We start from the raw sequence: 12,898 nt of genomic DNA on the forward strand, positions 1-12,898 counted from the left end.
ACAACCCCAGAGGATAAGAATGAATCCCACATTACAGCCGAGGAAACGGAAGCTCAGAGAGGTTAAGAACTTCCCCAAAGCCATACAGCTAGGAAGTGTGCAAGCTGACACTTAAACCAGATCTTCTGATTTGGATTCCATTGCCCAGGTTGCTAAATGCCCGCAGTTTCACCGTGTGTGATGATGATCTGAAGATTATTTGGGGCCAGCTGGTGAGGCCACCTGCTCCTCACCTACCCAAGGTCTCTGCCCTACATGGAAGGACAGGTATGGGATGTGGAGATAGAAACCCGTCAGCCTGGTGCTGGGCAAAGACCTGCAGTGGACCTAGATGTGAATATAAGGGCAGACCCGGGACAGAACGTGGGGTGTCTGAGGGAGGATTCAGGGAACAGTGGCACAGAAATAGCAGTCAGTTCTGGGAGGCTCCCTGGAGGGGGTGTCACCCTCAGAAGAAGTTCCTCTGCTCTTCTTCCTGAAGTTCCTAACCCCTCAGGGACTTGGCTAGCCTTCCTGGGGCACAGACCACATCTCCAGGTCTGTGCTCAATGAACACTAAAGACGATCCATCGTTATCCTAATAAATGGCCCCAGGACACACGGGGAAGCAGCAATACGGGAAGGAGTGAAGATTTCAGAGCCCCCGGGAGCCAGGAATCACAGCGTCCGAGGAGACAGGAAAAGCCACCTTCCCACCCCCGTGTCTGTGCAGGGCAGTCTCTGAACCATCTTCCAGGGCTGACAATTCCGGGGCTGGCAAACAGGATGAGCCCCTCCGCTGGCTGGTGGTCTTGCAAGGAAGTGAGACTCACAGGACCTGTTTCTTCTTAAAGAGCCAAGGCACGGTGTCCGGAGCAGCCAGCTCATCCCGGGACTGGCTTCTCCCATCCTTTCAGCCAAGTGGGAGAAAGTGGTGAAAGGGAGTCTCCCCATTATCCGCAAGGGGCCTTTATTGTGGCTACTGAGAGGTGAGTGGTGTGCAATTTTGCAGGTGAGAAATGAAGGCCCTGGAACGGAACTGTCTAGGCTGGAATCCAGAAGGTTCCAAGAGACCATGTGCTGCAGCCTTCTGTCCTGCAGAGGGCATGGTCAAAATGACCCCTCTGGACCTGAACTACCTCCAAACAATGCTGCCTGCGTGTGTTTGGACTCACCTGATCTATCAGCCCCTGAAACAGAAGGATTTACTTGAGAATGTGTTCAGTGTGGAGCCAAGAGGACAGAGGTGATGACCTCTGGTGGTCTCACCCAACCTGGGACCCTAGAACTTCTCTCCCGAGACGGTGGCCCCATTCCCTACCCCACACCCAGCCACCTCAGACTGTTGTGGAGTTCAAACCCGTCTCTAGGTGTGGGTTGAGACCATCTCACAAGGAGACTGGGAGAAAATTAATTACCTAATGTATGTAAACGAGCTTTGAAGATGAAAAGTGCAGACGCACAGTATCCCTAATAACATCTTCAATACTTTTACAGGGGCCCAGAGTCGCCACTGAGCTTACCTTTAAGATGAGTCCTTGGGGAGTTGCTGGCAAATTCCCCAAGCCAATAAACAACATAAAATGACTTTTCACTCCTCTTATGCAGCCATCCCTAGCTCTCCCACCAATAAAAGGACCAGGGAGGATCAGAGGGGCCAGAAGCATCTTAAGCAGCGCACCCGCCGTCCTCGACACTCCTGCGCCCTTAGCCTCCATCCTCGCAGACCCACACCATGTCGTGCCGCTCCTACAGGATCAGCCCAGGATGTGGGGTCACCAGGACCTTCAGCTCGTGCTCAGCTGTGGCCCCCAAAACTGGGAGCCGCTGCTGCATCAGCGCCGCCCGGTACCGCGGGGTTTCCTGCTACCGGGGACTGACGGGCTTCGGCAGCCGCAGCGTCTCCGCCCTGGGCTCCTGTGGGCCCCGCATAGCGGTGAGCGGCTTCCGCGCCGGCTCCTGCGGCCGCAGCTTCGGGTACCGCTCCGGCGGCGTGTGCGGCCCCAGCCCGCCCTGCATCACCACCGTGTCGGTCAACGAGAGCCTCCTCACGCCCCTCAACCTGGAGATCGACCCCAACGCGCAGTGTGTGAAGCACGAGGAGAAGGAGCAGATCAAGTATCTCAACAACAGGTTCGCTGCCTTCATCGACAAGGTCAGTGAGGCCTGGGGTGGCCCAGAGACGGCCCCAGCCCTGCCCTCCCCTCGGGAAGGTCCTAATCTGAAGGGGAGTCACCATGGCATCCAGCAGAGGGAGAGAAATGCAGACCAACATGCCCGGAAGGATCCATCTTCTGGTTTAATTCCAGCAAAGTATATCAGATGCCCACGGTGGTCCAGAAATTGAGTCCATGGTCTAAAGTGTGTGCGCTTCCCGGGACAAGACAACAGGGGAATATCAGAGCTGCCGCTGAAACACGGGGCACTGGCTGCTGGAAGGGTGGGAGGCAGTGGGGAGAGTAAGAGGCCTGAGGTAGGGCAGCTCCGGATGTGGCTGGGGTGCTGCCCAGAGCCACGCCGCCTCCCACCCTCACTCTGCCGTGTGCAGTGCCAGTGCTCAGACAGGTTGCTTGTCCGCATAACAGAACCGGCCTCACGTGCTCGGCGTGAGGATTCATGGGGTGCGTGCACGAACCGTGCTGCCACCTAGTAAGCGCTTGATAAACGTCTGCTGTTAGTACTCTTTTCCAAGGACAGCAGTGGCCGAGGAGGTGTGATAACCAACCAGGCCTGGCAGCCTCCTTCATGCAGGCAGAGCTGGGAATGGGGAAGGGGAGGCTGCCAGGCTGGCGGAAGGAGCCCCACCAATGCAGAGCGTGAGAAACCCTGAATTGCCGTGGGGCTGCCTCCCAAAGAGGCCACCTCTGTCTGCACCTCCCTTTATGTTGGCTCCTCCTGTGTCCATGAGGCCTGACTCCGGCAGAGGAGACAGGACCAGGCTCTGGGGTCTGGGATCAAGGGTGACAGGGCAACAGGGGGACCTTCTTATTGTCTCTTTCTCTTTAGTGATCTCAATCCCCAAAGTGACTCTGTGGAGCAGATGTTATCATCTCTATATTTTGAATAACAAATTGAAGCGGAGAGTTTAGTGAGCATTTTGGACAGACTGTGGCGACAGGCAGGTGAAGGGGACTCAAGGGACATGAGATCTTGAATCCTTACTAATTATGAGACTATAAGTTAGTCATTTCATACCTTGGGGTCTCTGTTTCCCCTTCTGTACTACAGGAGAAGTAAGATCTCCCCCCAAAGGGTTGTGAGAATTGAATACAGTTGATTGGTACAGACGTAGACAAAGATGTGCGTGTATGTGTGTCTTAGCACAAGCCCTGGTACCACATAGTAAACATTCAATACATGTTTGTTGCATAAATGAATAAATGAAGAACAACTGGTAATTAAAGTCATAGTTAAATTGGTTGAGCACTTACTGTGTGTCAGAAACTGTTCTAAGCACTTTACGTGTAGTAAATTGTTCGATCTTTACAATTTTAAGGAAGGCACTATTATGATCTCTGTTTTGGAAATGAGAAAACCAAGCACCCAGAGGTTAGACAACTTGCCATTGCAGCGGCAGACCTGGGACCTGAATCAGACCTTGGCCTCAAGCCAGGGGCACTCACACCCGCAGTGCCTCCCTAGGGGGCTGGGAGCAAGGCCCCCTGAGTCACAGACACACCATGGCTCAGCCCTCGCCTGGCCCTGGCTGTTCAGAGAGCATTGGGGCAGAGGCAGAGGGAGCTCTGGGGACCCCGTCACCTCCCCAGGCTCCTCCTGAGTCTCCTTCTCCCACCCTGGGCGGCAGGTGCGCTTCCTGGAGCAGCAAAACAAGCTGCTGGAGACCAAGTGGCAGTTCTACCAGAAGCAGCGCTGCTGTGAGAGCAACCTGGAGCCGCTGTTCAACGGCTACATCGAGACCCTGAGGCGGGAGGCTGAGCGTGTGGAGGCCGACAGCGGGAGGCTGGCCTCGGAGCTCAACAGCGTGCAGGAGGTGCTGGAGGGCTACAAGAAGAAGTGAGTGTGCCCTGACCCGGGACAACAAGGACAGTGGGAAGGCTCTGCCCACAACCCTCTTGAAGCAGCTTCGTGGAGATTCCTGCCCATCTGTCAGCAGGGGCTGCCTGGGACCCAAGGGGATGGCCCGCAGGGGGCTAGGTTTTTTCAGATTCTTTGGCTCCACCTCAACCCCTTGGAGGCCCAAGAGTCTCAGACCTGGTTTCAGGGGAGTAAGGAGACCCAGTGGGGTTCTACAGCTTTCTTGCTTCTCCCCGTCCTGCTCACCTTCATGATATGGGCTCTGTGTCCTTCCTGCCTGTGGCACCAGCTCTCTTTGGATCTAGGATGCAAAGATGATTTTAGACGTGGGGGATGGAGTGTTCATTCCCTGATCTCATCCCAGAGGCAGCGGCACTGGGGTGGAATAAGCCAGGCTGGGACAGGGCTAGCCCACGCACAATGCACAAAATAGACCAAGGAGAGGACACGATAACGTTTGCAGAGTTCAGCCCTTTGGACCCCCGAAGAGCCTGCCCTGGAGCTGGGATGGTTGCCAAGCTCCGACCCTTCAGCTCCGGCTTTTGTCTCCCCCACACCCAGGTATGAAGAGGAGGTGGCCCTGAGGGCCACAGCAGAGAACGAGTTCCTGGTTCTAAAGAAGGTGCGGGGGCTGGTCACGGGGCAGGGGGGAGGGGCAGCCTCTGCACATGAACCTCCAGTACAGTGCGTCCCCACACCCCCCCCAGAGGCACCTTCCCTGGGCCCCCTCCCATACGCACGCCCCCTCCCCTTCGCCCCACTGCCAGGACGTGGACTGTGCCTACCTGCGGAAGTCAGACCTGGAGGCCAATGTGGAGGCCCTGGTGGAGGAGTCTAGCTTCCTGAAGCGCCTCTATGACGAGGTGAGGGGAACCCTGCCAGCCAGCCAGGAAGGGGGGAGAGGAGGTGTGGGGACCTGGGCGGGGAGGGTTGTTGTGTGTGCGTTTGCCCCCTGAGTGATAGAAGCGTGTGAAGAACATGCTCACACAGGCAAGGGGGCGTGCTGTGTGGCTGTCAAAGACTGTGGCACGTGGACGTGCCTGGGCCTCTCTGTGCCTGTGAGCCTCTGATGTTGCCGTGTGTGTGCCTGTGTGCTGGTCTGTGTGTGTGTTGGTCTCTACATGGTATGAAAGCATGTACATGGGGGAGGTGCAGGGGGATAGGGTGGGTTTCCAGTTAGAGAGGGGTCTTAATTCCTGGACAGATCACTAGTTCTGGCATTCAGACCCCAACCCCCCTGCTGAATGACTTGAGTCAGGCCTTTTACACACCCTGGTCCTCAGTTTCCCCATTTGTTAAGTAACAGGCTGTCCCCAGCTGACCTCCAGAGCCCCTTCCAGCTCTGCTATCTAAAGATGTACCTGTATGCAAATGACAGGGAGCAGGAGTCATGGATCGTGCGTGACCGGTGCCCCCTCCAGGGAGTGGACACGGCCCCCAGGGGTGGAGCACACGGTCCAGACCAGGCACCAGAACCAAATGCATTGGCTATTGGTTCCCTAGGAGCTCCAGGTCCTCAACGCCCACATCTCAGACACCTCAGTCATCGTCAAGATGGACAACAGCCGGGACCTGAACATGAACTGTATTGTCGCTGAGATCAAGGCTCAATACGATGATATTGCCAGCCGCAGCCGGGCTGAAGCTGAGAGCTGGTACCACACCAAGGTGAGTCGCCCAGGACACTGCCTCCTAGACATGGCATTGGGAAGGATGCAAGGCGTATGTTAGAAAAGGCTTCTTTTGTCTGGGGATTTTGACCTTTAGGGATGGTAAGAAAAGGACAGACAGATCTCAATTTGCGTGGCAGGGTGGGGCTGCCATGGACGGTTGCACAGGCTGAGCACTGTACAACCTGCACAACCATCCATGTTATCCTGAATGGATGGGATGTCCCATCCTGAGCCTCAGGAGCCTCTTCGCGTCCCCCCAGAGCGAGGAGATGAAGGCCACAGTGATCCGGCACGGGGAGACCCTGCGCCGCTCCAAGGACGAGATCAATGAGTTGAACCGCATGATCCAGAGGCTGACGGCCGAGATTGAAAATGCCAAGTGTCAGGTAGGGGTTTCGGGAGGGCTAGAATACCCAGCACAGGCAGACTGCAGCACCAGGCCCTTTGCCCCCAGGAGAGCAAAGGCCTGGCCCTAATCAGGCCTCAGAGTGTGCCCATGAGGAAGCAGAGTCCCAGAGAGAGGACAGGGGCCCTGGCACATCACACAGCACTGAAGCTGGGATGAGCCGTATCACTGATATCCCCTTCCCGGGTACCCTACAACACCACCAGGGAGAGATGGTGAAAAGCACCCATCTCCTCCTTCGTGATCATAGTTCCATTAGCTACCGGTTCATAGGTAGTTAACCCATCCTTTCTCTGGGACACCTGCCCTAGCTCCCTCAGCTCAGGGGAGCCAAACTGAACCCTCTCTGTCTCTCATGCTCATCCTCACATCTCCTTCCCCACAGCGGGCCAAACTGGAGGCTGCCGTGGCCGAGGCAGAGCAGCAGGGCGAGGCGGCCCTCAGTGATGCCAAGTGCAAGCTGGCGGGGCTGGAGGAGGCCCTGCAGAAGGCCAAGCAGGACATGGCCTGCCTGGTGAAGGAGTACCAGGAGGTGATGAACTCCAAGCTGGGCCTGGACATCGAGATCGCCACCTACAGGCATCTGCTGGAGGGCGAGGAGCAGAGGTGGGGCTGAGGAAGACCTTGGGGGTCTAGAAGGAGGAGGCCCTGGTCCTCTGGGAGTGAATTTCCCTGAGCCCAGGTGTGAGCTGCATCTCTGTCCACTGCTTGTACAGCGCAAGCTTCAATAATAGTGTTAATTTACTGAATGCTTACTAGGCCTGTGCTAAGTCCTCAAGGTAGGTATCATTTTTCCCCTCCAAAGTTAAGGAAATAAGGCCCAGCATTCAGTGACTTTCTCGAAGCCGCACAGTTAATAACCACAGGAGCCAGAACCTGCACCCAAGACACGTGGCTCTAAAACCCATTCTCTTCCGGTCGCTTCCCACAGGAGGCGGCAGCTTGGCCTGGCCCAGAGGCGGGTGCGTTATAAGGACGATGCACTCTCTGTGCTGTAGCTCTTCATGGGCACCAAGCCCTTTCACACACGCTGCTGCACTGGGTTCGACCTCTCCAGGGTGGGCGGAGTCATTCCGATTGGCGGCAGGAGGTGGGGTTCATAACCTCACTCACCCCTGCTGAACGTCAGAAGACCTTGTCTCTGCGGTCAGAGAACAGTCAGAGTGAGCATTTAATGCAGACTTTGGGGGAGCGCTTCCTTCCTCTTGGGGGTTGGATCTGTACACAGGAGGGCCTTCTCTGCCCGCAACCATCTGCCTCAAGGAATCCAGCTCAGGGCCCGGAGTTAACAGAGTTTTCTCTCCCCGCAGGCTGTGCGAAGGTGCGGGCTCCGTGAATGTCTGTAAGTATCTGCTTGAAACCCCCTTTTAGAAAACATTCTTTGTTGATGGGCACATCTCAACCTGACAGCCTGACCCACGGAACCTAAAATGTTCCTGGCCTGGAAGGGGGCTTTTCGTGCCCGCCTCCCGCCCCCGCCCCCGCCCGTCCCTCGCCCGCCATCCTCCCTCGCTCCTCCCTGGAAGCACTAAATGAAGGCGTGGTTGAGCGCTCTCCACTGGTGGAGATGCGAAACTGCAGGCCGGGGAAATAAAAGGCGTGGCAGCTTTGCCCCTCTGAGTCTGAGGATCCTTGCTTGCTTCTCGCCCGGGTGCCCCGGAAGACTGAGATGCTGAGAGGAACAGGGTCTGAGTTGTGAACCACTAAACCCCTTCGAGGAGGAGGAAGGTCCTGCAGGGCAGAAGTCCCTTAGGGCCGGTCCTGGGGTTGGCCAGGTCACGGCAGGCCATTCAGCCCTTCCTGTCTCCTCTCTTCCCACAGGCGTCAGCAGCTCCCACGGTGGGGTCACCTGTGGGGGCCTCACTTATAGCACCACCCAGGGCTGCCAGATTGCCTCCGGCCCCGTGGCCACCGGGGGCAGCATCTCGGTGATGGCGCCGGACTCCTGCGCCCCCTGTCAGCCCCGCATCTCCAGCTTCAGCTGCGGGAGCACCCGATCTGTCCGCTTCGTCTAGAATCCAAGGCCCCGCCTGCATCCCCCCAGCACGGAATGCTGTGTGAATGGAAAAATGTGTGCTTGCTTCCAGAATCTTCCACGTGTTCCTACAAGGGAAAGACCCTCCACAGCTCTCTGCCACCTTCCTTTAGGGAGCTGTTTCCTGGTTCTCCCATAGGCGTCAGTTACAGCGAGTCATTCCCAGCCCTTTCACTCCACTCCCATTTGACTCCTAAATATCCGCGGCCAATTTGTAGCATTCACCAAGCTCTCTGGGACCCTACCAATCACCCAGGGCGGCTGGACATCCTAAAAGCTTGGCCTTCCTCTGGCGCAAGGAATAAGCCTAACCAACCAGCCAGGTCTCCCACAACTTGACGATCAGAGAGGAAGCCGCCCTCCCTCCCAGCAGTTCCCCTCTCCTGGCCGGGGAGGTCTCTGCAGGAAGGAATTGCCCCTTGGTCGTTTTTGTTTGTGTTTTGCTTGTCTCTCTGACTGACTGCCTTCTTCTGGGTTAACCTGCTCCAGCCAACTCCTCCTGTGACCTCCCAGGTGAGAGGCCCATTATGGGGGGAATTCTTTTGACTTTAGACAGGTCTTGCTATTCAGTATACCTTTATACATTAGACAGGTCTTGCTATTCGGTACACCTTTATACATTTCAAAGAAAACGCCATGGTTGCTCCAGATCGCCCCCTGCTGGTGCAGGAGGGATCTGTCCAATGCAGAGCCGGTGGGATGGAGGTGAGGCCACTTCCTGGGTCTTCCTCCTCTTGTTATGACTGTCTGTGGGTGCCTTGCCTTCTGGGTTGTCTCAACCTGTGTTTCAATAAATGCTGATGCGATGCAAAGATATGTGATCTTGTGAGTGACAGTGTCTGTGCCCTGCAGCGTGCACTTGGCACCCTTTTGCCCCATCTCCAGCTGGCCAGTGTTCTCCAGCACCATGCCGTGTTTCCCATCCCTCCAGTGATTCTGCCTTTTCCTGTCCACCTCCATGGCCTGATTCCAGCTCAGACCCCTCAGGCCTGGACCACAGCTCCACATCCCCACATGACCTCTTTCTCCCCACCCCCACCCCACCCCCCAGCAGCCAGAATCCCAAATTCACCATCGCTCACATCCCCTACTGCCTGGTTCAAGCCACTTCTCAACATATGCATGTGCTCCTTATGCCAAACGCAGGCTCCTCCATCTCTTCCCCACCTGCTCATCAGCCCTGTGCAGCCCCTCCGCTCAGATGCTCTTCTTCCCAGATGCAGGCTCCCCCCCATGGAGACAAGTCCACCCTCTGGAGCCTCCCAGGAGCATCCCACGTGGACACATAGGCCACCCCACACCCTTCTTCCCATTTGCATTTGCTCAATGCTCCCTTTGCCCCAATTCCCTACCATTCCTGCCCCTACCCCACACACACACAGTTTACCCCTTTCCTGCTTCACAGTGTCTCAAATCCGAAGGATCTCTGGTTCTTTGTGGCTCATGGCCACCGATGTCACTGGATGTGTTTGGACACTGAATCAAGCTGGATGTTCCTGGAAGGCAGGAAGTGTGTCCTCCTGGCTTTGACCCCCAACTAAGTCCCAGGATGGAGCTCCAGAACATGTCAGGCCTGGGATGGCTGGATGAACTCAGGCAGCTGGTAGAGCAGGAGGTGCAGACATCAGCCCTCTTGGACTCACCTCCATTTCTCTGTTAGGAGAACAGACTGGTCACTATTCCAGGCAGATGTCCCCCTGCTGGCCTCCTCTGCTGCCCCATCCCCCAGCCTGTCCGTGGGAGGAGATACTAAGGCCCTGTGCGTTCTGATGAACCCTCATTTCAGGTGCAAAGGGCTATAACTCCACCGGTGGCCTGAGTGCTCAAGGTGCTGCTATTTGAGGTTTGCCAGCTGACACCAGACAGGCCTCCTCCAAGTTTCTTTCTACCATCTCTCTGGGCCTCGAGGGCATGGTCATAATCACAGTAGGCCAACATTCAGTTTAAGGCACATCATTCACCCACAGGAAAGGTTAAATTTCCAGGGCCGAAACATCAGATAAAATTTGAGCATTGGCACTGCCATGTCTCAGTAAGACACTGGGCAAGAAGTGGCCTCCATGCTCTGCGTGTCAGCCTGGGGGTCTGTGAGATGAGCCTTTTCCAGCCCACAACCTCCTGTGGTTCTGGGTCACTGCAGTGAGTCTGTGCTCGGGGAAAACACCTTGATGTTACCATGAGTCTAGGCCAAGCGTAACTGCCAAATCTGATACCCCAAAATATGACACCATGCACTGAAAAGTCAAACAACCAGGAGCTGGGAGATATTGATAAGCTTTTTAATAAGTTTCCATGTTTTGTGTGCATGGAAGCCCAAGGTGCCATCAGCTTATGAAGATGAAATCTTCCCTGCCCTCCACCCTCCTTGCAGCCAATAGAAAAACTGCAGAGGAAGCTCTTCTCTTTTCAAATGATTCTGGGGCTCTCACAGCTCTCTTCTGAGAAAAGAGGTATTCCATGAAGAAAACCAAGGCTACACTCCAAAAGTAATTGAGGGTTAAAGTTTCATTAGAAAAAAAAAAGGTAAGGAGAAGTCAAGCGGTCTGAATCTCTTGATGAAGAACAAGCCAGAAGAGCAAGGGCCCCAAACAATAAAGTAGGCCCGTGTGGGTGGTTCCAGAGCTCTTTCCTGGGTTCCTTTCTTTTTTTTTTTTGAAACCCTACAAACCAAGGTAAGACCTCCATCAAGAGAAAATCAGACCTTCTGTCCATATTCTACTCTTATGCAAACATTCGATGCCCCTCCCCAAAATACACAGGATCTCCAAAGGATAAGGAAGTATTGATTATAATGCTTTCAAAAAACCAGATAATGAAGAAGACATATGGATGGCCAAGAGGCACATGAAAAGCTGTTCAACATCACTAATTATTAGAGAAATGCAAATCAAAACTACAACGAAGTATCACCTGACACTGGTCAGAATGGGCATCATCAGAAAATCTACAAACAGTAAATGCTGGAGAGCGTGTGGAGAAAAGGGAATGCTCTTGCACTGCTGGTGGGAATGTAAATTGATACAGCCACTATGGAGAACAGTATGGAGGTTCCTCGAGAACCTGAAAATAGAGTTACCATATGACCCAGCAATCCCACTGCTGGGCATATACCCAGAGAACACCATAATTCAAAAAGACACATGCACTTGAATGTTCATTGCAGCACTATTTGCAATAGCCAGGACATGGAAGCAACCTAAATGTCCATCAACAGATGAATGGATAAAAAAAGATGTGGTACATACATACAATGGAATATTACTCAGCTGTAAAAAGCAATGAAACTGGGACATTTGTAGAGACATGGATGGACCTAGAGACTGTCATACAGAGTGAAGTGAGTCCAAAAGAAAAAAACAAATACTATATATTAACACATATATGTGGACTATAGAAAAATGGTACAAATCAACTGGTTTGCAAGGCAGAAATAGAGACCCAGATGTAGAGAACAAACATATGGATACCAAATGGGGAAAGTGGGGAAGGTTGGGGGGGAATGAATTGGGAGATTGGGATACCAAATTGTACACTCTAAATATATGCTGTTTATTATCTGTTTAAAAAAAAAACAGGTAAGCTTGGGCTTTGGGGTCTTCTTGGTTCCTTTTGGAGGCCACAAGCACTCTTCCACCAAGTCTCAAATCCCCTCTGCTTTGGACCATCCTCACAAACACCCACAGCCAGGCTGCTCCTTCTCCTGGTCCTAGTATTGCCCACTGTTCCCTGCTTCAGTCCTTGGGATCTTGGGAAATACAAACTGGAGCTGTTACTCACCTGCGCCAAGCATGGTGAGACATGCAGGTTAAGTACATGACCAAGGAAATCACAAAGTGTCACCCTCTTTGGAATGGACATGGACATTGGAAATGACCATCTGGGAATCACCCCTTGTTTGGATACCCAACTCTTATTCCCTTGGTGCTACTGGACCGTGGCGGTGAGAGGTGAGTAGCCATGGAAGGGAGTGGGTCAAAGCAGCACTCAGAGGATGAGCTTTTGCATTAAATATGGAGGAAACCCAGGAGGGACAAACATGCATATATGCACCCTCCACCACCACCATCAGAGAGCAGAGGCAGACCCTCACCCATTTCTACTGCCTCCCCCTCCCCAGCCCCATCCTGAGGCAGCAGGGGCCTGGTACAACTCCTTTCCCTCCGCAGAGCACATCTAATGGTCCTTTGAACCTAAGTTTCTTCCCTACTCAAACTTGGTGGAGTCCAGACCGTGCTGTGTCCAAGCTGCAGGACCCTCTAAGCCCAGGAGGCAGAGACTAGGGGGACACCACACTAAGGACCATGTGGGGAAAGATCCCAGGGTCCCAGGGGACCCATGTGCCCCCTGGGGACATCTTCTGAAGCCATCCCTGGCATGGCCAGGGAGAACTACTTAAAGGTTTTTCTATACCTTGAGGTCAGATTCATATTCTTGTGGCAAAGTATCTTCTACCCAATCAGGTCTTCTTTTAAATCCCAAATAATATAAGGTGAGAGAAGTAAGAGTTTTTCCTATAAAACAAGTGAAAGAAGATTGTCCACCAGAAACCCCTCTCTCCATCTTATCACATTCAGGGGGGACATACGTTGCATCTGAGGGGACTCTGAACTGACTTCCCTGGTGGGACTTCTTGGGGACTGTCAGTTCAGGAATAGGCCAGAGACAGAGGTCCCCAATCAACTGACCCTGTCCACGCCGTTGGGCAAAAGTCCTCCCGCCGCAGGTCTGAATTTTAATTCTGGATCCCACATAGGAGGCATGTGTGAACTG

General features: G+C 54.0%; 1 protein-coding gene across 3 annotated transcripts; it reads left to right on the forward strand.

The window, feature by feature from the left end:
• Nucleotides 1-1,714: 1,714 nt before the first annotated feature.
• LOC130832850 (keratin, type II microfibrillar, component 5) lies at nt 1,715-8,229 on the forward strand. 3 transcript variants are annotated; one of them, XM_057701770.1, is made up of 9 exons: nt 1,715-2,134; nt 3,785-3,993; nt 4,576-4,636; nt 4,782-4,877; nt 5,518-5,682; nt 5,948-6,073; nt 6,479-6,699; nt 7,404-7,439; nt 7,922-8,229. In XM_057701770.1, exons 1-9 carry the CDS (start codon nt 1,715-1,717, stop codon nt 8,106-8,108), a joined length of 1,521 nt encoding a protein of 506 aa, XP_057557753.1. In that variant the 3' UTR covers nt 8,109-8,229. The 3 variants fall into 3 exon arrangements, with proteins under 3 accessions (XP_057557753.1, XP_057557752.1, XP_057557755.1); XM_057701769.1 differs by having other exon boundaries at nt 7,404-7,435; nt 7,915-8,229; XM_057701772.1 differs by lacking the exons at nt 1,715-2,134; nt 3,785-3,993; nt 4,576-4,636 and adding an exon at nt 4,522-4,575 and having other exon boundaries at nt 7,404-7,435; nt 7,915-8,229.
• The last annotated feature ends 4,669 nt before the right edge of the window (nt 8,230-12,898 follow it).

This window comes from Hippopotamus amphibius, chromosome 12 (assembly GCF_030028045.1).
Source record: "Hippopotamus amphibius kiboko isolate mHipAmp2 chromosome 12, mHipAmp2.hap2, whole genome shotgun sequence".
NCBI lineage: Eukaryota > Metazoa > Chordata > Mammalia > Artiodactyla > Hippopotamidae > Hippopotamus > Hippopotamus amphibius.

What these genes read in the sequence shown, in the direction of transcription:
- LOC130832850 (XM_057701769.1), top strand. Translation starts at nt 1,715, where the DNA reads ATGTCGTGCCGCTCCTACAGGATCAGCCCAGGATGTGGGGTCACCAGG. An exon ending in TCGCTGCCTTCATCGACAAG is followed by an intron (nt 2,135 to 3,784) that starts GTCAGTGAGGCC and finishes CCTGGGCGGCAG; the next exon opens with GTGCGCTTCCTGGAGCAGCA. An exon ending in AGTTCCTGGTTCTAAAGAAG is followed by an intron (nt 4,637 to 4,781) that starts GTGCGGGGGCTG and finishes CCCCACTGCCAG; the next exon opens with GACGTGGACTGTGCCTACCT.